Source organism: Pan troglodytes, chromosome 10 (genome assembly GCF_028858775.2).
Source record: "Pan troglodytes isolate AG18354 chromosome 10, NHGRI_mPanTro3-v2.0_pri, whole genome shotgun sequence".
Lineage (NCBI taxonomy): Eukaryota > Metazoa > Chordata > Mammalia > Primates > Hominidae > Pan > Pan troglodytes.
The window spans coordinates 73,015,799-73,040,893 of record NC_072408.2 but is presented as its reverse complement, the minus strand read 5'-3'; the positions used below and the strand labels follow the sequence as shown (position 1 = coordinate 73,040,893).

Sequence of the window (25,095 nt, the reverse complement as noted above, 5' to 3'; positions counted from 1 at the left end):
GCAGGCTGGTAAAAACTTGGATAGGAAATTTCCCTATGGATTTACCGATTGATATCAATCTACATCTGTAAATGTTGGACTTATCATATGGTTTACCAGACTGAATTTAGGTAAATCTACATGATGAATATGATTTACTTCATAGTCAAACATGCATTACTTACATCAAAACTTACATCTTGAACTCCTAAGAACAAAAAAAAGTTTACAATATTGAAAAGATTATGAGATATTATCTAAAATTCTGAGCCCCGTGGCGTCTTTGCTTTTCTGTAAGATATACTTTCTGAGACAAATAACTGAAAAATTTCTTTAGGCAACATACCAGCTTCTGACACTGAATCAAAATGGTTGTATTATTTCATTCTAAAAAATATAATATAAACAATTAGAAATGTACATTATTATGTTTTTATCAAAAAGAAAAATTAATTACTTTTGACTCTAAAACACATCATCAGCTGTAAAGCTCACTATCATAGTCTGTTTATTTAAAAGCTACAAACTACATTCATATGTAAAATTACTTTTTAAAAATTATATTCACATGTGGAAAGGGAAGGAGGAAAGTTTAAGAAAGCTGTTAATCCCCAAAAAGTCTATTCTTAGTTATCTAATTTTGGAACACTTCTAGAATTATAAATAAAAATGCTAACAGTTACACTTTTACAGTAGCCTATAGAACACTAAATATATTCTATTCAAATCTAAATGTGCATTTAAATATACTTTATTTTTAGATTTATGAAACATTACTTATATTTAACAAATATTTGCTTAATCTTAAAGCTAATGCCTACATCATTTACCTGATATAGAAAACCATCCAAAATGTAATAAATATAATTTTAAATGATCATTCTGAAGTTAATCACCTAAGAAAAGTCATTGATAATTTATGGTATTTCTATGGCTTTCATTAATTCATTTTAGTTAACACATTTTTATATTTGTATTTCCATTGAAATTACAAGAGTTATTACATACGTAGCACAGAATATTATCTGTATAACTGAATTGACCTTAAACCTACTTCATCTAGAACATTTCTAAAAACTTCACTGAGCTGCCATAATTTTTGTCAGCATATGTAGTACTGAATGACCATTAAAATACCTGAATTGAAACTATTCCAGTCTAGCAGTTTGTAAGATCTTGTGTTACCCATAATTCCGACAAAGGCTGAGTTCAAAACAGCAAATTAGTAGATCAGTTTTAGGTGCAGAATAGTAGGAATAAAACAAAAAACACTACAAACAAGAACGCAATTGACAACACCACTCGACAGGAACTGGAAAGACATAGACAGCAGAGTTAATAAGAAGTAGAAATAGAAAGGGGGAAAGGAGCATGCTATAGTAATCTAACATTAACTAATCTAATTATTTAATTACCTTGATTTTTAAAACCACCCCATTCTTTCCCTTGTTGTAGTCACCCGTTTGCTCAATATTTACCAACGGAGGATGTTCTTTAAAAAAGCCTCCAAAATAATAATCCATAGTTAGCAGGTGGTAGTGGTTTTAAAATAAGATTTTTTCCCTTCTATAGTGAGAATGAAACAAAAATTTCCCATATTCACTGGTCAAAAAATAGCTGCAAAACTCATTTGAGAATGCAAACACAACATTTTTAACATTAGCACATGCATCTCAATCCATCGTTAAGTTTCCTTCAGCAGAGGAACTCAGTGTCACAAAATTAAAACATCATCATTACGGTAGATGTTAATCTAGAGTTTTGTTTTGTTTCAACATTCAGCTTTTCTTCAATATATTAAAATTTCTTCATAAATAATTACTTAAGAGGCCTGGAGATCAGTAAATGTTCTCAAGAAAATGTTCCTTTTTAGTGCGTAATAATACATAAAACAATCCGAAGAATGTGACATTTTATTTTATTTTTTGAGATGGAGTCTCCCTCTGTCACCTAGGCTGGAGTGCAGTGGCATGATCTCGGCTTACTGCAACCTCCATCTCTAGGGTCCAAGTGATCCTCCTGCCTCAGCCTCCCAAGTAGCTAGGACCACAGACAATGTATCACCAGGCCCGGATAATTTTTTTATTTGTGGTAGAGAGAGGGTTTCACCATGCTGCCCAGGCCGGTCTCAAACTCCTGAGCTCATGCGATCTGCCCGCCTTGGCCTCCCAAAATGCTGGGATTACAGGTGTAAGCAACCGTGCCCAGTCAGAATGTGATACTTTAAATCAAAATAATATTAGAACCATTAGAATAATTACACATATTTAACTAAAAATAAAACAAAATGAAAATATAACTCATACACCATTGAAAGCACTTATATGTATATGTCCATGACCTTTTGGGAAATAATCCATTAATAACTGAGAATTTCTAAATGTGAGCTGAGAAAATACTCTAAACTGGGAGGAAAGGCAGAGAATGGGTGAGCTGGTAGTTACAATACACAAAACACATTCTGTAATAGGAATCACTCTTTTCTTCCCTGGGCCTGGATTCTTACATTTCTTGCACAATTCGCATGAACTGGCACATAAAATAAACCCCAAAATGCAGTTAGTTTTTTTTTTTAAGTAGTGACATTTTAAATACAACTCTCTACTTAAATTTATTTAAGTAAACTTCACCTGTTCTCCCAGACTCTATAGCTTACTCAGAGTACATGGAAGCAACAAAATAAAATCAAAATGTTTTTCTTTTTTTTTTTTTTTTTTTTTTTGAGAAGGAGTCTCATTCTGTTGCCCAGGCTGGAGTGCAGTGGCACGATCTCAGCTCACTACAACCTCCGCCTCCCGGTTTCAAGCAATTCTCCTGTCTCAGCCTCCCGAGTAGCTGGGACTACAGGCGCCTGTCACCAGGCCCAGCTAATTTTTGTATTTTTAGTAGAGACAGGGTTTCACCTTGTTGGTCAGGCTGGTCTCAAAACTCCTGACCTCAGGTGATCCACCCGCCTCAAACTGGCTTCCCAAAGTGTTGGGATTACAGGCGTGAGCCTCCGTGCCCAGCCCAAAATGTTTTTCAGTAAGCAGAAGACATCTAGTAATTAAATATACTCCTGAAACCATGTTTCGAACTATCAGATCAGTGGGTGCCATCTATTAAAATATTTGAGTCAGTGGTCCATAGAAACACAGGTAACTAGCCTTGGGTCACAAGGGTGATGTCAGGTATTTTAACTCAGTATTTCCTTGCATTTTCCAAATAATTCAAGTTCCTTAACACAAAGATATAGAATTTGGCATAGTCTTCAAGATCCCAATACATTAAACTGGCATCAGTCTGAATTTTTCTTTAAGTACTGTACACAAATACTACAATGGAGAAAACATCTTATATTGACCACAAAAATAAGAAACAGGGGGAAAAAAAACTAAAGAAGGGGAAAAAAAGAGAAAACCAGTGCTTAGAAGATGCATTTGCCCAGTTTTAGAGTTAAATAATCCTGACTCGCACTGTTTTTCTGAAATCTCATTCAGGGTCCAGAGAATTCTAGTCTTCTCTGAAATAAACTCAAATGACATCAAACTACAGGGCATAAATTAAACTTTAAAAAAAATTTAAAAAATAGTAATGCTCTGTATCCTCAAAAATAGTCATTATCTACAATATTTTGGTCCAATAACTTCAAAGCATTTTACCCTTCTTTCTTTTTTTTTTTTTTTTTTTTTTTTGAGACAGAGTTTCGCTCTTGTCGCCCAGGCTGGAGTGTAGTGGCGCAATCTCGGCTCACTGCAACCTCCACCTCCCGGGTTCAAGCAATTCTCTGCCTCAGCTTCCCAAGTAGCTGGGATTACAGGTGCCTGCCACCACGCTCAGCTGATTTTTGTATTTTTAGTATTTTACAGGCGTGAGCCACTGTGTCCGGCCACTCTTCTTTTTATAGCTGTCAATACAAGCCTCACAAAGAGGTCACTGGACGTGACAATTTAAAATTTTCAAAAATATATACGTCTATACACCAAATAAGAATACTAATATAACTTCAGGTTTAATGTATGTTGATTGAGCATCTAGTCAATGAGAGATGCAAGAACACATTCCATATGGAAAGTTCCCACTATTCATCATGCTTATTTTAGACGTAGAAAAATCACCAGAGGATTTCTGATCCAAGCGCCTGAATCCAGTGGGACTTTGATGCCTACTCACTTTTATAATTATGGTTCTATGTTTTAAAGAAGTAAGCTACTATTCTTACTCATTTGCTTAAACATAACAAATAGCTACATAAAAGAAACTGAAGGACCAGATGTTAGTTTGCTCATCTGTTTTTCAATTCTTAGCTACTCTAGACAACGCCTACAATTACTTTGTTGCCCATGCTGGATTCCACCAATGACAGAGTGGAATCCCAGCACAGTGCTGGGATCTGGGTTCTGTGTCTCCTGAGTGCTGCCTGGGTAGGCTGGAGGAGACAGGTGGCCGTGGTCAAGACAGTCCCAGTGTGTTCAAGTTACACAATGAGCTCTAAGAAATGACAGCTCCAGTAGCCTGCTCAGGAAGAGGGTCTTTGACCCATGGACTGGTTTGGTTCCCTCTGCTACCTATCTGTTCCTATGACACCCACAGTGTTTACATAGGTCTTGTTGTGTTGCCCAGGTTGTTGCCCAAGTCTGGCTATGTTGCCCTGGGCTCAAGCGATCCTCCTTGCCCCGGCCTCCTGAGTAGCTGGGACAACAGGCACATGCTACTGTGCCCAGCTTTACAATTACATTTTTAAAAATACCTGTTTTAAGAACAAGGAAAATAAGTAATCTATAAAAAGCTACTGCTAATGAAAAGAACTAACATCTTAAACTGATGGCCATAATGGTCAATTTATAAAAATGTTTATCTCCCCTGGGTCAAAGAAAAGTTATTTAAGGATTTCCTTAAAGTGATATTGTGACCAAAAATAAATCGATTGGTTTTTTACAGAAAAGTAACTAAAATACACTTAGTTTATTTATAATTAAGATGACTACAAATATATTAAAGTAACGTGCTAGTTTATACTTTCTTTTCATTTCTCTTTTCAGTTAGATTTGGTTTTAAAAAAATCATAAAAATCAATTTTAATAACCACAATTTAAATAAAGGAAACATTGAAACTTTTTAAGAACATACCAGGATTGTGGATACGATCCAAAAGCTTCACAGAACGTGCACTAACTACACCCCCAACGTGTACAAGGAATCCAGGAGGAAATGCCGTCAAGGTAAAAAATGGAAATTCCTAGTGGAAAGAATAGGGGAAAAATACAACTTATCATGTGTAGAGTGTAAAAAATTTGCTTATTGAAAAGCTTGCCATAGCAACTGTATTACATCCCTTGAAATAAAAGGCCACCCATCATACATTACACATGCTTTGTAATTAAAAGTTTTATTAAATGTTTAGAGTTTCAAATCCATTTCCCCATATATACAATGTTATACAGAATCCAAAGACCCATTTCATCAGTTCTCAATGAAGAAAAAGAAAGTGTTCCTTCAATTTAAGATATTTGAAACACACTCTTCCTTCCTCTGAATCTCCAACTCTGATGGAACTTCTCAATGAGATGAGGGAACTGCCCTATCCCTCTACACCATTATCTATTTCTCAGTGGTTTAGACACCCCCTTCACATGAACACCCAGTATAAGACACTGGTAAAGACTCTAAAAACCTGGGGCCAAGGGATCTAAATGAAAGTGGGACCAAAGGAGGATAAGTGAGAGGATAAGCAGTGTGGGTTAAGAGAAAGAGGATAGTGGCAAATATCAAGTTGAGATGGGTAGAGAATCATTGTGTGAGGTTACTCTATCAACACCAATGTGGCAGGAACAAATACAAGTGCATAAAGGTACATTAAGGAAAGTTGAAAGGTACATAGATAACAGCTAGGAAGGCAATAAAATTCCACAAGTTCTTGCAAGCTTTATTCTCTCCTTCTCTCTTAAAGAATAAAATTCATCAACTTAGAGACAAAGAGAAACACAAAAAAGACAAATGAAAAAGCCGAGAAAGGAAATTCATTGAAATAGGACCCAATAAGAAAACGGAGCTCCTGTGGAAACATGGAGGCCCCTCACATTACACAAATTGGATGCAAGTAAGGAAAACTTGATGTTTGACCTGTCTGGCTGCAAGATTAATGTAGCTCACTTAACTGGAATCACTTACCAGTAGCCTCAGCTATTTAGAACATAATTGAGCATAATTGAGAAAAATAAGCAAAACAGGGCTCTCAACGGTCAAAAGAACTGTTACGGTCTCAAGCTCTAAAGCTCATATACTTTATTCATAGGAGACTCCCACAGATCATATTCATACTATATTATAGTAGTTATAAATTTTTATCTTAAGAAGAAACAATTCTAAAATTTATCATGATCTTATTTTCAAGACCACCTCAGATTAAATGCAACAAATAAAAGCTGGTAAAGAGATACAGAATACCACCAGAAGCAGGCTCATTAAAAGCAGCAAGAATTATTCACTGGCTGCTTCAAGCATGGAGAATACAAACTCACAAAAGCATGATCATGAAGCACGGCAACTTGGAATCATTTTGCACAAAAGCTATCAGTCCTGTGCACCTCAGTAACCCATGAAGGTTGAGTATAAAAAAATTTCTAAAATTTATTTAGAAATAAATTCAGTTCAAATTTAGAAGTAATCTTGAAACAAGAGAAAGAAAAATCTAGGCTACGTAAGAAAAAAGTAAAAAACTGGTCTATGGAAGTGGTTAGGTATGGCCCAGCAGAAAGGTAGAGGGAAAATAAGGAAGAGGATGGAAGGAGAGTACGTCACTTATAATAAATGTATTATAATATGTTTAGTCAAAATGCATCCTTATTTCCATTTAAACTTCTTTTTCTGTCCTCTAAGTTTTATTCCTGGAAATCTAATAAAAACTGTACAAACTAGAAGATTACCTCATAATGAATTCATATTTATTATTAGGAAATTTGAATGTAAATGAAGTTTTGAGTCATAAAAATATTCGAATGGATTTATTGTTAGGCACAGCACACACGGGGTAATTACACAATATAAGTATTAAGAAAGAAGTTGGGAAAACAGTTCGGTAATCACTGAGCAAGTACATTTGAACTTTGTAAATGTGAGTTTTAAATGAGAAATGTATAGGTAAGCTTATATTATTAATAATGTAGTTAGGTCTTTCAGATTTTTTTTTCAGTGTTAGGATCACTTAAATTTTAATATTTCCTCAAAATATCTGAGGCATGTGGTGGTCTCACAGAATAAAAAATCACTTTATATGTAATCTTTATACTTAAATCTTTTAAATATCTAGACAAGAGATACTGAAAATAACATTTTTGTAAGCTAAATGGAAGATAGTACTTCCTTTTTCCTTCTAAAGAAATAGGTAAATTATGTATTAGAAAATATTTTCATATAAGATTTTACATAAGTATGAATAAATGAACCTAAATGACTTCTCAATTCAGGGTTCTTTACCCTTCTCCCCAAACTTCTTTGTTTGGGATAAAGAAACGAGGAGAAGCATTGTACTAGAGCTGGTCAGAAAGAAACACACAGGGCGATGGCTGCCCATTGAGGCCACGACCCACTCTCCACCTCACATGTCCCCAGTTCACCTAATCGGCACACCAATTCACTCTAAAACACAAAATTTAACCTATAATAAATAAAAATGTCATTGTTATTTAACCAAAACTCCGTCTTCATACAATTCTCTCATGAGAAGAGCTACTGCTGAAATCTATAGCAGATTGTTAAGTACCTATCATCACCACCATAACTAGCAACTACTGTCAAGTACTTCTATGTGCCAGGCCCTGTAGCCTGTGCTGTATAACCTTTCCCATATGAGGGAAGTACTATTATCTCCGTTTTTTATATGAAAAACTGAAGTCAAAAGGGCCTTTTATTCCTAGATTCTTTATAAGCAACAAACTTTATCATCTGGTTTCACTGTCATTTAGAGTTAAGGATTTGATTTTATTACACCTGATGAATTTATAGATTTTTCTTCTGTTTAAAAGAATAGCTTCTGCCGGGCACAGTGGCTCAAGCCTGTAATCCCAGCACTTTGGGAGGCTGAGGTAGGTGGATCACCTGAGGTTAGGAGTTCAAGACCAGCCTGATCAACATACTGAAACCCCGTCTCTACTAAAAATACAAAAATTAGCCAGTCGTAGTGGCGGATGCCTGTAATCCCAGCTACTCAGGAGGCTGAGGCAGGAGAATTGCTTGAACCCTGGAGGCGGAGGTTGCAGTGAGCCGAGATCATGCCATTGCCCTCCACCCTGGGCAAGAAGAACAGAACTTCGTCTCAATGAAAAAAAAAAGAGAATAGCTTCCTTAAGATCAGCCCAAGCACATCCCGCTTTCAATGTCTAGATGTGAATTTCAGGAACTGCAGAAGAAATTTTCTCCAGAAAGTCTTCATATTTAAAGTAGCTTTCCCTGTGGTACCTAGATAAAGTTACATGCTGATGCTTTGACATAAGCCAAGGGCAGGCAGCATAAAAATATTTAATAGTGTGTGCTCAAAGACAGGTTAGTTGAAAAATCATCAGAGCACAATGGGAGTATTCTTTTAAAAAGAGATTTAAATAGGATTTTTCTTAGGAGCTATTTAAATAGTTTATTCTTTAAATCAAATACTCTTTTTATTATTGCAAAAGACTAAACTTTCTAGATATAAAATCCATAACAGACTTCTGCCATGGTTTATTGTACAATTTTACTCCCACTTCTAAAAAGATCAAAATTCTTCAAGAGTTTACCTTATATCAATGTTTCCCAAAATGTGTTCCTCACTAACAGGTATTTTAAAAGGAAAGTTCTATGGTAAAATGTACTTGCGAAATACTAGGTTAAAATAAGTTCACTAGGTTTCTTGACTGAAGGAACTAAAAAAGTACTTCCATATTTTCTCACAGGTAAAATAAAAGTCTTATTGAAAAACAAATCTGGCTGAGCACAGTGGCTCATGCCTCTAACCCCAGCACTCTAAAAGGCTGAGATGGGAGGATCACTTGAGCCCAGGAGTTCGAAACCAGCCTGGGCATCATAGAGAGAGGCTCTCTCCTAATTAATTAATTAAATATCTATTTACTTTACGTCAAAAAATTCATAGGTGGAACTTAAATCTAAATAAAACTTTTATCTCTATTTCTCATCTCCCGAAAACCTAGCAATGCTTCTGTGCAGTAAAGAATAACACTTTTAATTTTGACAACTACTACTTGAATAATCCGTAAAAGAGACTGGGCAAATAAAGTTTCTCTTTCCTCAAGAAAAAAAAAAAAAAAAAGGCCATATAATTTATTAAGGGTGGTTTACCAAAGGGATAGAAACAAATATTAAAGAAAGGAATATAAAACATCATATAAGTAGATCATGTCAGTGACATAATCTAGTGTTCAGATTAGCAGAATTACGTCATATCTGAACACATATGGAGAGAATTCTTCATACTTCTTGCTTTTCCCAAAACAGAAGCCATACTAATGGCAGTCGCAAGTGAATAGGAAAGCCAAAGATGATAATGCTTTGGCTGCTTACTTTGTACACAAGGTAGAGAAGTACTTTCATAAACTTAAGTAACTGCTACTTCGAGGATAGGCGATATAGATGTACTGCCAACTCAGGACTGACAAGGTTGTAAATGAAAACTATAGTTCTCTACACCTTTACTGTTAATTCCATGAAGTTTATTTAGTAATCTATGTCCAATGTGTAAATGTGTCCAAAATTTTAAGAATGTTTAAATGCATATCTGAAAACACAAATTTTATCCAAACTAATTCAAAATGGTTTTCACTGCTTAATATTTTTTTCCCTTAAAGTGAGATGGTTTTTAAAGATTCTTGGTACAGACAATAAAGTCACAGGCACAACATACAAGTAAAATCTTATTATATCGAATTTCAAGGGAACCCACATTTTTCTGTTGATGTGAATTCCAGAATGGTAATTTCATTATAAGCAAGCATATTCCTATTGTGAAAAACTCTGTAGAGAACGTAATAATGGGACAGGGAAAAAGAGCATTCTGGCCTAAAAAAATGGTAAGTGGACACACACACACAGCTTCACTCTGACCCTCTTCAACGTTTTCAGTCTTTTATTATATTTGGTTTTAATAGCTGATTTGAATGTTTAGGTGGGCCTTTTGGTGGCAGTTGTAGGTTTGCCTGCAAGGTGCGAGAGTAGTTGGAAGGTAACTGCTGCTTGATAGAGCATGAAGCAAAAAATGAGCTAAAGCCTCATCATTGCTTAGTTCAGCTCTGCTCTCTTCAGCCTTGTCTAGGTAAACAGTGCATACACAGATACTGTCAGCATAAGGAGGGAAAAGTCTAGAAAATAAATTGTACCAACCTCTAGAGGAGAAATACTTTAGTTTTATGAAATGTATCCTTTTACAGGTATTTACTCTTTCATCTTTTTTTCCCCCAAATGCTAGTGTAATATAGAACATGTAAAAGAAAATTCTGTAAATGCTTATAGCTTCCAAATCAGGCACAATGAAAGCTATAGAACTATGTCTTAAAATTACTGACATGACATATATAACATGCACCATATTAGTTAGTAGAAAAAAGAAGATGAGTCTCACAGTGCTATTAAATAAAAAAAAAACTTTGCATTACGAAAAGAAAAACGCTGTCAACATTTGCTAAAAGATTAAATAAAATTTAAATGACCAAGATTAAAACTAGAAAGCTATCAATACAAGAAATAGGCTCTCACACATTTTTCAGAAACATACCCGCCTTCTACAGAACCTATGAGGCGATCCTCCCTTAGCAATGAAGTTTATTTAAAAAAAAAAAAAGAGAGAGAGAGAAATCATCCAAAAACTGTAACTGCTTATTTTCCCAATGAACAAATACAGCTAAATCTCAAACTTACAGTAACTGAAATAGATGCATTATACTGAATAACCACATTATTTATATTAATCTTTAGAAATATAGAATCTGTACATTTCTTATTCCTAAGAGATTGGTCAATGATAAAAGTAATCTCAGCAAATAAATATATTTATATTCTAAGGAATTATTTTTAATATAATAAAATGCTACTGGAATTTTTTTTCTGCAAAATGTTTACCATCTCCTTTCCAATGATAAACGTAATGGAAAATTACTTCAGCATTCAATAGGTATTCTCAAAAATAGTATTTCTGATAAAAGATTAAACAAGACAAAAATTATTATTACGTAATTATTCCAAATCAACAGTAATTATCCATAAACAAATTACTTTGACACCTTAAATCCATTTTGGACTTCAAAACTGCAATATTATAGATATGTAACCAAAACAGTTCATGAAAACATGCAAGTACATGGAAGCATAAGATAACAAAGTCATATTAACAGTGTAAGAACAAAGAATATCAAGTGAATCTTACCCTCTGTTCCAACGCTGATTGAGTCTGTTGTCTTAAAAGAGCTTTAAAGGGCCCCCCTTCTTTTCCAGCACTACCACTTCCCATTCCTACAGAACATCAGTACATAAATAACAACCAAAAAAGCAACTATAGAAACAAAGTTTAATTGCATTCATCTTCATAAACATCATGAGTTGAAATGTGATAAAATGATCGAAACATTTAAAGCACTGGGGATGACAAATAAAGCACATATTTTACTCTACTTTTATTCACAGTTTTCTTTAGATGCAACATGTCAGAGCCCTACTGACCCCAGCTAGTTTTGGACTTAATTTTTTCAGAAAATTATAAGAAAAAGTATGTAAAGGTGATGAATCTTTGCATAATATTCCATTTTAAAAGCTGAGTCTTTTAATTAAAATAATCAAGATAGTAACAATTACTATGCTAACAATTTAAGAATACTAACAAATGAGAAATATAAAATGTCTGATTAAATGTAAATATAGAGACAAAAGCACTACTTGTGCTCACTGAAAATATTCCAAAATTCTCTAGAAAACATAAAATTCAGGTGAGTCTGAAATATAGTCAAATCTATTTTCTTATAACTTCCCATTTCTAAACATATCATGACAAAACAGTATTAATTTCATACGTGTCAACGCTCATCCACAAAAATCAACATAAACTTTTTTAAGTAAACAAAAAACCACAGACATGTAATAGACACATCACAAATGTACATAGTTATGAATGAAAGAATTATCTTTCCCAAGCTCTTAGATGTATTTTTTACGGCTTAATTTTAAATTTCTTTCCCTACCTTATTTTATTGTTCTGACCATGCCAATAGATCAACTATGGTCAAACAATCATAGAAAGCAGGGGACAGGTAAGAAGCCAGTGCTCTACAGACTAGAGTTAATCCCATCCCTTTCAAAACGGAAGATGCATACAGCCAAATTTACCACAACGACTTAAAAAGGAACTAATTAACTTTTACATTTTTAGCTGTTCTTGGATAAGGAAACAAAGGTTAGCATATGTATAGTCCCATTCTGTTCCTAAAAACAAAAAAATGGTTTTTCTTATAGTAATCTGAACATTATTTTTAGAGACTATACAATACTAAACATAGAAATGAAACTAAGATCTTTATATGAAGCATATTAAAAGCCAGAAAATAAAATGTAAATTTGTAGTGATAATTGAAATATCAGAAAATAGAGCAGAAAAATTTAATAATTAATGCAACAGACAGAAAAAAAGATAATAAAAGAATATCACCAAAATGAGACTTAAACTGATTCAAACAGAATAATTTACTAATGTAATCATATGGTTTAGCAACATGATGACACAGGTCCAATGTGAATGGAGTTGGTATGAAGGGAAAGAAAGTAAAGCATCTAAAACAGAAACTGTAGTAATAAGAATCTAATAATATTAGAAATACCCAGATCTATGTCCTTATATAATTTTTTAATATATAAAATAATTTGGCAGAATATTCATGATTAGCCATCAAGTAATCCTCAATTATATCCTTATAATTCCAATTATTTAACTCTGACTACCAGTAAGAAAAATAATAGAAAGGCATCTTGTATAAAATACCCAATACTTTTTTACAGCATGAAAAATAAAGGGATTAAAAAGCTGACATAATGTGATCCTACCAGAAGCAGCCAGGAACAGCTCTTCACTGAAAGAAACACTTTTCCTCAGAACTGGGCTGACAAGGCTAGAATGATGAGGGGTAAGGCTAGATTCCGAGAGGAGGAGACAGGACTTTTTAAGATGAAGGGAACCACAAGAGAGAGAGGGGGAGCTGGGACACAGGTAAATCCTAGGTCCCTGTGGGTAAGGTGCTGTGGAGGAAAGTAGCAGAGAAAAGATGCAGATTCAGAAGATGATCAGAAAATGCAGGCTAAGGAAAGCAATGATGAGGCAAAATATAACAATAAAAATGAACTTTAAAATGTACAGACAAATTACACTAAGCAAATGAGAAGTCACTAGCAAGACCATCTATCCCACGTAATGAAAATAACAGGCATAGTCTAAAACTTAACAAAACCTTTACAAACTTCACATTCATTAAAATTTTTTAAATCACTAACTTAGGATTTTATGTGATTCTAATAACTTTTAATTCATGTCTTCAAAATACTTAACTTGCCTGCCCTTTTTGGCTTAAGAATTTGCAAGATTCAAATGTACCCCATTTTCAAATTTTTAGAGCCAGACTTGCTGCCTAAAATATAAACACTTATTTAAAGTTATAAAGGTGCAGTACTATAAATGTTACTAACTAAAAGATAGCATCAATGGGCACTTTAATTGAATACCCATAAAAAATACTCAGTACTGGATTAGGTAAACAGTTGTCAGTATTAATTTTAATATTAACTTCTGTCCAGTTTTGAGATATATATTAATACTTTTCTTTTTCCTCTAAAATGTTTAATACTTTACTCTGATCATAGTATTATTTGCATTTACAGAGACATGAGTACCCTAAGGGTCAAATACCCTCTATAAAAACTATACATAGTTAAAAGACTGGCTAAAAAAAATTAGCTAAAATCAGGTGTCAAATCAATATTCTAACACTAGTAAATCTAAAATTCCACTATTAGTTAAATACTTGGGAAAAAATATAAAAATAAAACCTTGTAAATGTCAAAAATTAGTATCTACAGAAATATAAAATTTTTTAAAAGAGACCTACCAGAAATATAGATAATGTAGCTTTAACTACAAACAGAAAAAAAAAAACAACTTTCTCAGTCTAAATGTTATTAACTTTATTCTACTTTTGGATTCCCAAATAAATTATAATCAGCTTATCTCTGTCTATTATTTCTCAAGACACTGATTCTGATATAGGTAAATCAGAAGGCAGAAAATCATGAAATACAGGCTGAAATTATAGTTTTAGAATTTTTATAACAATCACAATTTTGCCATTTGAAGTCTCCATGAGAAATAGGAGTGCTCCTCAGGACAATTTAGAGATATTTAGGGACTCATAATATAAGGCCAAGGGGCTGAAAACTGCTAATATTATATAAATAAACTATTGAAGTAATAAATAATTTTAGGAAAAAAAATTATTTAGAGGTAGCTTATAAATATAGGAATACATGAGAATAACACCCCATTTGTAAATAAATTTTTTTAAACTAAAAATTTGGAGCCAGAAGATGAAATACGACAAGTTCATTGATATTTATTCCTTGACAATCTTCTTTAGGCTTGGCCTTTTTGGTAAATTAAAAAAAAAAGAAACAAGAAACAAGAAACAGAAACACCAAGGAAATGCTTTCCAAACTTTATCTGTGGTATGGCAAAAAAATAAAATAATAATAATAATAACAATAAATAAATAAAGGCCTGGAATATGCAGTCTGTGGACCAAAGTCTCAAAAATATTTTTTCAAACTTATTACTCAAATAGTAATGTAAGTCTTTCTTGTCTTGATTGTCATGAATTTTAAGGCCAGAGTCTCTTACTCTTTATCTGAAAAAAAAAATCTTTTTTCACTACAATCTGGATGGTTCCATTTTTATGGCATAAACCTCGTAAGGTGCCAAATTCCAAAGCATCCATTACTGTCAAATAACTACATTATTTGTAGACATTATTCACAATTATCTAGAAAGATGAAGCTGTTATCTTCAAGAAAACAGGTGTTTATAATTATCTTTATATTTTACAACTTCATTTATAAAAACAGAAATTAAATCTATAGGCTTTTTAAAAAATGATCTTTCCTTAGAAGTAGCACTGCTTTGGATTTAGACTTCTTTTCCTTGTTTTCACAAAATCTAGGATTGTTTTATAAATTTCTTTTCTAATATACATATAGGGCTATTAAAAATATTAACTAAAAATAACAAATAAGAACTATGTTTTAATCATCTGATGGGAAAACTGTCAGACAAAAATACTATTTATAAAAATTTCATCACTATTAAGCTTTTAAATTTATTTTAAATTTTTCTAAACAATAATAATTTAATGATTTAAATAAGTTAATTCTATTCTAAGGTATTAAGAACTAATTTGATTTTTAATCAACTTTTTATCATAAAACATATTCATAAAAACCCAGAAATCATTCATCAAAATACACTAGAAAATACAAATTTAATGAACAGAAAAATTTAAGAATAAGTAAAAATGCTATTTTCTAACCTAGAAAGACTAGTAAAACCAAACATTTTAAATATCCAGTTAATAAATAGATAGATGTACTCTAATATAACCATTTCAGTGGTTTAAAGTTTTTTCATAATAAAATCTTAGAATTATATTCACTAATAGGCAGAAATAATAAATTCAAAAATGCTTGTATGCAATTGATTGCAAGCCACTAGTGTTACTTTTTAGTCAAAATGTTTTAAGATGTTATTCCTTTTAATTCGAGCATAAAATGAAAAATGTCTACATGCCAAAATAAATCATGGACTTTGATATCTACACTATGATTAAATCAATGAAATGTAAACAAGATAATTTCTGAATTATACAAAATTTTCATATTTTAATTGCAGTAACTGAAAATGGTCAGAATTCACATTTTCTTTTTAACTTAAGTGGCAAAAACAAGAGGAAAGATTTGGATGGAAAGCTAATAGGAAATAGAAACAAATTTTTAAAAAAAGAAAAAATAAAAGGTGGGTGGAAGCGCCTTACCAGTTTTGGGTGTCAAACTCAAATCTGTGTCAGAAGAAGAGGACTGTCGACTGTAGGACTTGGAAGGTGAAAAGGAATAGGTTTGGTTTTTCAGAGGGGTTGAGGGTCCTGATGAGTGAGTATTGGGATTGGGATCTTCATTGAAGGGAATCCTGCCAGAAGAAGGTGGAGAAATATTAAGTAATCATGTGCCAAAGGACTTGACAGGTGGCAGCATGATCCAAACACCAGGAAAGAATTGGGGCAGGGCCAGCAGTCATTTCTTACGTGTGGAGCTGGGAATGAGGCCAAAGACAAACCAATTGCTGTTTAACCATTCATCACTCTCCAGATAAATATTATCTGCATTGAAACAGTTAATAAGCCAAGTGAAAAAGCAAAAAAGCATGAAATGACAGACTAAGGGGATAAAAAATATCAAAAGGAGAAATAAAAAGAATATATGACAAAATATTTTCAAATAAACAATGCTGTAAGTTACAAAAGAAAAATGGTAACTACAAATGGTGTGTGTAAATATTCATAATTGTTTTTATATTTGCACACACACAGATATCCTCAGAAGAAAAAAATGTTTCCTTATCCTATAGCAGCAAGAGTGCCACAGCTAAAAACACAGCAGAGAGAAAAATGAATACAGCTACACAGAAACATTGCATTTAATGCAGAATAGTTGCTTACCTGTTCTCCAATAGCTCTCTTCCACAGAATGAAATAGGACCTACTGTAATAGGTTTTGTATATAAAGAAAATAAGCAAATTGGAAGCTTTGGCAGCTATTTCATTTAGAATCTAATCATCAATTTTATTTTTAAACAAATGCAGAAATAATTATAAAAATATATATGGGAGGATTCGCCACAAAATTCACAGTACACATATACAAAATAGCATTATTTGAGGATCTGTGGAAGAGACTTTGGAAGCTGGAAGAATACCTTCACTTCCATATAGTTAGAGACTCTGTGGCAGCTAAATACAGAAGTTCCTCACTGCAGCTGGACTTCGAGGAAGAAAAGGATGAAGCAAAGATTTATGGTACCTGCCTACACTACCTGCCTGCCTGCCTCTGCAGCCACTCTGCCCGTGGCCTGCATCTCCCCAGCTCTGGAGTCTGAGCAGTCTCGTACCAGTATAGATGAGAGTGGGAACAGACACAGAGAAGTTCTGAGTAAGTCGTGAGCCAGTAGCAGTGTGAATTGGGCTGTTGTGAGTCGAGCGGCATCCATGGCTTGGAGGATGAACCAGCGGAGACCTGAGGGAATTTGTGGTCAAAGTGGAAGAAAAGAAAACAATACATACAACAGATAGCAGAGTTATGTTAAAATAATTTCAAAGGAGCTTTAGTCAGGGAAGAGAACTTATTTTTTTAATCCCTAGCATGCAAAAAACAAGTTGAAATTGAAAAATAGCTAAATATTAATTTGTTAGGATACATAGTTTTAAAGTATCCGATTAATAAATTAATTGTGATTAATTTATTAATTGTGAATAAGAAAATAGCAAGCAGAATAGTCAATGAAATTAAATGAGAACAAGACTAAGATCTGTATTTTAAGTTTCCTTAACATATTTGTTATTATTTTCATCACAATAGAACTTACTATGCACTATTTACGGGGAGGGATGCCCATAAAAGTAAAAAGTCAAATATAAAGTTCTTATATTACCTTTGAAACTGAGATATGAATTGCTGATATAATTAATTATATTTTCTATAAAGAAAGTTAAATAACTGTCTAGGCTACTAAGATAGGGGTATTTAAGAATATGAGAGATGATGGCATAAAGAGAAATGAGTGAACTGATTGGATATACGCAGATAAACATATTCCAGTATTTCAATACACCAAATATATAGCTTAAAATCAGGTTACACTGGAAACAAAACAAGGGGACCTTGCTTTTAAAGACATCTTCATAAAACAATGTCAATAACTTTGGCTCTCATACAGAATATATCATATAAACTATATTCCAAATCAAAATTTTATAAGATATCGACTTATATCCTATAATAAACCATATCTATGTGTGTGTATACTTAGAGCAGTTATACAAGTATATATTGATATATAAGATTTGAAATTTTTAAGAAAAAATTTGGCTAAAAGGATTACATTGAATGTTGTAAAAAGGTATACTACATAAATAAGAATCCTGAATTTAATATCAGCAATTATTTCATTGTGCAATGCCTTTGCTTACACACAATGAGGGAAACAGAATCATATGAATCATATGTGAGTACACTCTGAAAAACTATCATCCCCATTTTTTAGAACGCAAATTAAAGGCAGGCAAAGAGCCCAACTTTACCTGATCTTTTTTTTCTTTTCTATTGCTATATTACTGACTGCCCAGGAACATTCCCCAATTCACAATTTGTCAAGGTTCTAACATGAGCTATCACTAACTGATCATAATAGTCCTTCCTAAGGTCTACAGACTACTTTATGAAAATATTACTGATTTTGCAATAGGAGAACTGTTTCTACGTTTGTTGCTAATAGAAATTAAAAGGTATTTACTATAATGGATAAAAATCAAACAATTCATTGGTGATCTACTTTTACACCAAAAAATGAGTAAGGTTTTGTTTTTGTTTTTATTTCTCCGCTGAAGTGAGAAAAAGTATAAGAATTCTCAAAAAGAATTAAAAAATCCAAGACTTAAAAATAAACAATGCTATATTTATTATAATCAGTAGTATACACAGGAGAATTTGTCTCGTAGTACTTTTTTTAAGTAAAGAAGCAATAACTCATACTTAAAAGCACTTTCTACTGTCAAGAGAGTTAAGCTGGAAAACACCAAAGGGATTTATAGTGTGCATGACACTAAACATCAAAAAGAAAAAAACTTAGGAAGTAGAACACACCATTAATGTAGGTAAAATAAAATGAAAAAACTAAAATGAACAGTGTAAAATGTTCAAATTATGGCATCAAATTAAAATTCAAATACACTGGAACATCACCATAATGTACTCTTGGAGTTTTCTGATTCGATCAGTCTCTCTGCATGAAAGGATGCCTCATAATAACCTGTGGTATTTATAATATTAATATTCCTTTCCAGTCAGTCAATAACATAATCTAAACCACCTTTTATCAAATTCCTGTCTAGAATCAACAATATTACACAATTAAATACCAGAATAGTTATAATCAGCTGAATCATAAAATAGGCTTTGAAATAGAACCCAAATTGCTTCATTCTCAAAAAATACAATGAAGCCAGTTGAAATAAAACAGCCTGAGTATTGAGGGTTTTTAAAAAATAACTTGACTTAATTAGTAAGATGCCTTTTAGAAAATCCTAAGGAAGGAACTTACGTCCATCATGAGGCTACAACAAGATTAGAAAAGGAGAAAACGTATACAATCCCAGAAGATTTACACTAATAGAACTCTTCCTGAATGCATGCAAAACATATCCCCTTGCTCTCTGTATTTCATTCTAAGGAACCAACAGGTAATATAGCTTTGTCATTCTCCTTCCACTAGGTAACTTACTTAAATTTGTTTAAACTTGCACTTTAATTTGCTAGTAAATATTTACTTAAATTTGCTACAGAGAGAGGGAAAAAAATCTGAATCCCTCAAAAAGCTAAACCTGCAATCTGACTCTACTGCTGGCAGCTGGCAATTCTTATCTTTCTAGGAGATATTTTAAATGGAATATAAAGCAAATTCATTCTTCGATTTATTTAAAACAATTATTTCATTTGCCAATGTGTTTCCAAATAAAATTAAGCAGTATGTAACACTGTGCTTCCTCTTATGAATAAAATTCAACCCAAATGACTAATGGCCAGCAGAAATAAAACGGCTAACAAAAAGAATGCACTCAGGATAAAGATGAAAATTTCATTTTAAAAAAGATGGTGAAAAAACATGTTTTTTCATACTATGATACCTTTCTATTCAACCCCTCCTGACTACTGAACTGGGAAACATTTTAGGTTTCCTGACTATACAACTCTGACTCCCTGATTATCTAAGACAGGAGTCCACAAACTACAGACTGCAGTCCGAATCTGTCCTACCATCTGTTTTGTAAGTAAGTTTTATTTGAAGACAGTCACACTGTATTCACTTGCATACTGTTTATGTTTGCTTTTGTGCTACAATGGCAGTTATGAAGTAGCATCAGCAAAAACTAAATCATTTACCTGTACCATTTGGTCATTCACAGAAAAAGTTTGCCAACCCTTGACTTAGAAGAATCTCTAGATGAGTGGTCTTCAACCGAAGTACTAAAGGCATTTAGGATGAAACAAGTCTTCATTGTATAGGGTTGTCCCTTGCTGTGCAGGATAGTCAGCGTTTTTAGTCCCCAACAGGACCTAGCACCCTAATCATTATGACTGAAAAATCTTGTTCCAAACACTCTGTGATGACAGTCATGACCACCATCATGTTGAAAATCTCTGCCTCTGACACAATGATGACACACACAGGCCAAATCAAGCCAACAGAAGTGTTTTGCAGGATCACACATAGATTTTCTAAAATGCATGACTCTAAATTTCTTTAGAATAGGGATCAGCAAACTCCTTTTTTTGTAAATAAAGACAAGAGATTGTATGGGCAGACCCTAAAGTATTGGCCTTTCCCAGAAAAAGTTTGCCAACCTTGGCTTTACAAGCAGCAGTATACTCTATTTAATTACACTCAGTTAGTTTATTCATATAAACTCCCTGGCCTCTAGACATTTGAGTTTAACACTTCTGCACAAATCAATTTTTCCTGCTTTATATACTATGTGGCCATTAATAAGTATAACTGGATTATCTGGTAGAGGGTTTTAAGTATTCCTCAGAAAATAAAATGCCACACAATGCTTGAATATTCATTTTATGCTTTATATATGCAGTGTCTAAATATCTGGAATAAGTTTAATTTTATATTACTTAATTTGTTTCATATTAAGATGGTATAGGCAGGGCACAGTGGCTCACACCTGTAAATCCCAGCATTTTGGGAGGTCAAGGCAGGTAGATCACTTGAGCCCAGGAGTTTGAGACCAGCCCAGGCAACATGACAAAACCCCATCTCTACTAAAAATACAAAAGTTAGCTGGGCGTGGTGGCCTGCCCCTGTAGTCCCAGCTACTCAGGCGGCTGAGGTGGGAGGATCACCTGAGCCTAGAAGGTCAAGGCTGCAGTGAGCCAAGACTGTGCCACTGAACTCCAGCCTGGGCAACAGAGCAAGACCCTGTCACAAAAAATAAAAATAAAAATAAATAAGACGGTATAAATAAAATATTAGGAATATTTAAATATTTTTAAGTTTTAAATTTTGACAGTCATCACCAATAAAAATCATCACAGAGAAAATGTTGAACAACCCTACTAAAATGTTTCAAATCAAATGAAAAAGCATAGATAAAAGATAAAAATCTTAGCAAGAACAATTTCATTGATTCATACTTACTCCTTCATTTCTTTGGATGGGGAATTACATGCAGGAAGGAATGCTGCTGGGCTACTTAATTTATCCAGAGTACACGCCGTTCCTATGGCTCGCACCACTAACCCAGACTCGCCCTCCAGATCGAAACACTGTAAGTACCCCACAACTGCATTTCCTCTCATTTCAAGTACTTTCAAGCCAATCTTCCTCTGCAGCTCACCTACAAAACATGGGAAATCTCATTCTTGCTTTGTAGCTTTACATTACATACTATAAGACTGGACATGGTAGTGGTAAAAAAAAAAAAAGACCAAGAAAATCACAGATTTTCAGAACTTGAAGGAAACTTAAAAGATAATCTGGTTTAGCCTCTACAGAATACAGAACATAATTCTATTATAATATAGCATAATTATAAAATATAATATATACTTATACAGCACAAATATATAGAATAAAAACAAATATATTTGCTATATAAATATAACATTGATACTTTGTGTGAAATATATGTATGCATATATATTCACACATATACACATATAACTCTTAATATAAATGTAAACTTTAAATAAAACAGTAAACAAGTTTTTCAAAGAAAAATTTAAAAAGGGAATGAGGTCAGAGTGGCAGGGAAAGTGGTCAAAAGGGTAGAGGGAACTACAGTACCTAGGGAAGAACTGTGAAAAGGCAACATTTGAACAGAAAGTATGAGAGACAGAAGAAGGTGATTTGCTTAAGCTCTGACAAATAAATGGTAGATGAAGGAAAACTAGAATCCAGGTTCCCACTCAGGGTTCCTTCCTGAACGCCCCTTGCTCAGTGCTCTTTCCACTACACTACCTCATCAACACAATTTCCTTTTACTACAAGCTTCTGATTTGCATTTCCACTTGTTAAAAGGGGGCAATGCAAGTGTGTTCAGGAAGACTGGCCCAGGGGAAGGCATGCAGTCACTTATAATTCATAGCCTTCATTGTAAAGTTGAGGTAGCATGTCAAAGGAAAGTAAAAAATTTAAGAGAGTACTAAATCAGTCAGTAATAAAGTTATTTTTTAAAAATACCTGACATTAATGAAATGAGTCTCTGTCTGGCCTCATTTGACGCCCTTGGTGTGCGAATTCGATCAATCCACTGATATTCTGGGTCTTCATTGACCACAAGTTCTTCTACAAATCCATGAATTATCACAGCTCTATAGCACTTTGGAATAGACGTTGCTGTTAAAACAAATTATTATGCTTCTGTTTATCAAAAGGTAAAACTCAATTTTTAAAAAACGTACATCTCAATTTTCTGACCTTTAGATACATAATACAAGAACATCTTTTACTGTAATAATTTCAATGTAATTATAATAATACTTCCAATCAGTCTTCTAAGATCTATTTCATTTTTAGAAATAATTATTGTCTTTCATGGAGGCTCTCACCTTTCTCATGTAAGCAAAGTAAATATAAACTGCATTTGTATAATTTGGAAAACAGCTATAGACGACCTTAAACAGAATTCAATACAAAGTTTAAAAAATCAAAATTTAAGTCAGCTAGGTAATTATTATATAAATAGGTAGAAAGCAGATAATGAATTTTTTTAAATCTTTAATTATTCAAAGCCCTTTGTAAAAGTACTTCTGTACACCACATAGCAGTTTCAAAAATCAAACCATTACCTTTCTGACATAACCTGAGGAGTCAAGTTCAGATTCAAAAAGGAGAGAGAGAACCTGAATACATCTGTACCAAATTAGTCTCTTAAAATAAACATTGGTGCACTGAAGCTAAGTCAACTACTTAGGGATTTCAATCCTACTACTGCAGGCTGGCTGTGATCACCAAGATCTGCCCATTTCAGACCCATATATTTCATGGAGTTCCCTAGACCCAATACCCATAAAAGCCTGTGTATTTTGGGACAGCACCACAGTGCTTAGCCGTAGTGTTCTGCTCCTTTCTTTCAGTGTCCTATACTACAGTAAAATGTCACTGGATTTTTCTAATAAAAATTTCTATAAATTTTCAAAAACTAGATATCATTTATATTCAAATCAGAACTACTGTAACTATTTTAGAAAATTAACAGTTTTCTCTCTGGCATTAAAACCAAGTACAATAGCTTTTCTACTTGCCTTCTGAAATGTTAACTTGATTTCTCATATTTAACAGTCATTACGTTTCCTGTTGAGTAATAGAATGTATTTACTTACTGCAAAAGAATTTGACTCCACATGATGACTGCCTAAATCGATTTAAATCATTGAAGAGGTCTACTTTGACAACTACATTGATTTCCCCACGGATACCTATAAATTTAAAAAGAAAATCAAGTTTCTACCTTAAGAAAGTAATGTACAATTAAATAATGAAGCAAATTAATGCTAAATAATGATTTTTAAAAACAATGATTTAACTCACAATTTTTTGAACTTTACCATGGTGCAAAACCATTCTGTTTTTCACTTTCAGTCCAGAATTCAATGAATTACATGAGATGTTCAATACTTTATTTAAAAAATAGTCTTTGTTTTAGTTGATTCTGTCCAACTGTAGGCTAACATAAGTATTCTGTGCACATTTGAGATAGGCTAGGCTAAGCTATAATGTTTGGTTGATTAGATATATTAAATGCATTTTCAACTTGGGATGAGTTTATCTGGATATAACTCCATCACAAATCAAGGTGCATCTGTAATGTGTTGATCATAATAGTAATGCCAGCTTTGTTTCCTAGTTATTTTCATTTTCAGTAGTTTCTGTATATTTTCTGAAGCACAACATGTATGCATTAGAATATGAATAATTTTCATTTTCACAAGTCTCCACTTTGACCCAAGACTAATTAGAAAGGAGTCCCATTTGAATTGATGATGGTGATAATGATTATGGTGACAACATTTGCTGAGCACTGATACAGGATGTACTAAACACTTTACAGGTAGTATCTCAGAGCAGTCACATCAACCCAATAAGGTAGTATCATCCCCATTTTACAAAGGAAGAAATTTTTAATAAAAATTAAGTAATTTACAGTGTCAATAGCTGTTAAGTGGCAGATCCAGGATTAAAATTCAGATCTTTATGATCCCAGATTATATATTCTTAACAATGCAAGAATCTGATTTAAAACAAAAGAAGTTTTATTCTTTTCAATGAATATAAGTTAAAGCAAGCTAACTAAAAAATTCCAAGCCAGGAGTAGTGGCTCATGCCTGTAATCTCAGTGCTTTGGGAGGCAAGGCAGGAGGACAGCTTGAGCTCAGGGGTTTGAGACCAGCCTGGGCAACACAGCGAGAAAAAAATTAGTTAAATAAAAAATTCCAAGAATAAGGGTTTTCAAAACATGCTCTGATAAATAAGAATGACCCAGATCTTATCTCTAAACATTTACTAAATATTTTCACTTGACTGTCCTGACTTCATGTCAAATTCATACTTATGGTGGAAGACTTAAGAAAACTGACTCAATAATTTACCTACTAAAATATTAAGAAAGCAAATCCCAGCACTCTGGGAAGCTGAGGCAGGCAGATCACTTGAGCTCTAGAGTTAAGGCCAGCCTAGCCAATATGGCAAAACCGTGTCTCTACAAAAAATTTAAAAATCAGCCAGGTGTCATAGCA

The 25,095-nt window shown here is 33.3% G+C and overlaps 1 protein-coding gene and 1 long non-coding RNA gene across 35 annotated transcripts in view; one reads left to right on the top strand and one right to left on the bottom strand.

Annotated features, from left to right (window-relative positions):
- LOC134807486 (uncharacterized) overlaps nucleotides 1–25,095 on the top strand; it is a 177,269-nt gene that overhangs the window by 86,071 nt on the left and 66,103 nt on the right. The gene's annotated exons all lie outside the window — the stretch shown is intronic.
- Nucleotides 1–25,095, bottom strand: part of C2CD5 (C2 calcium dependent domain containing 5) — a 95,782-nt gene that overhangs the window by 53,159 nt on the left and 17,528 nt on the right. For 5 of the 34 annotated variants that reach the window (XM_016923802.3, XM_016923808.3, XM_016923805.3 and 2 more), the window contains exons 5-13: nucleotides 23,683–23,778; nucleotides 22,541–22,696; nucleotides 21,497–21,695; nucleotides 16,056–16,207; nucleotides 13,030–13,221; nucleotides 11,366–11,451; nucleotides 10,718–10,750; nucleotides 5,089–5,197; nucleotides 1,117–1,182 (exon numbers count right to left, since the gene is read on the bottom strand). In XM_016923802.3, the coding sequence (XP_016779291.2) occupies nucleotides 1,117–1,182; nucleotides 5,089–5,197; nucleotides 10,718–10,750; nucleotides 11,366–11,451; nucleotides 13,030–13,221; nucleotides 16,056–16,207; nucleotides 21,497–21,695; nucleotides 22,541–22,696; nucleotides 23,683–23,778 (1,089 nt within the window). Of the gene's footprint in view, nucleotides 1–1,116; nucleotides 1,183–5,088; nucleotides 5,198–10,717; nucleotides 10,751–11,365; nucleotides 11,452–13,029; nucleotides 13,222–16,055; nucleotides 16,208–17,110; nucleotides 17,311–21,496; nucleotides 21,696–22,540; nucleotides 22,697–23,682; nucleotides 23,779–25,095 lie in introns of all 34 variants that reach the window. The other 29 variants (XM_016923806.3, XM_054664465.1, XM_054664467.1 and 26 more) reach the window with 15 other exon arrangements.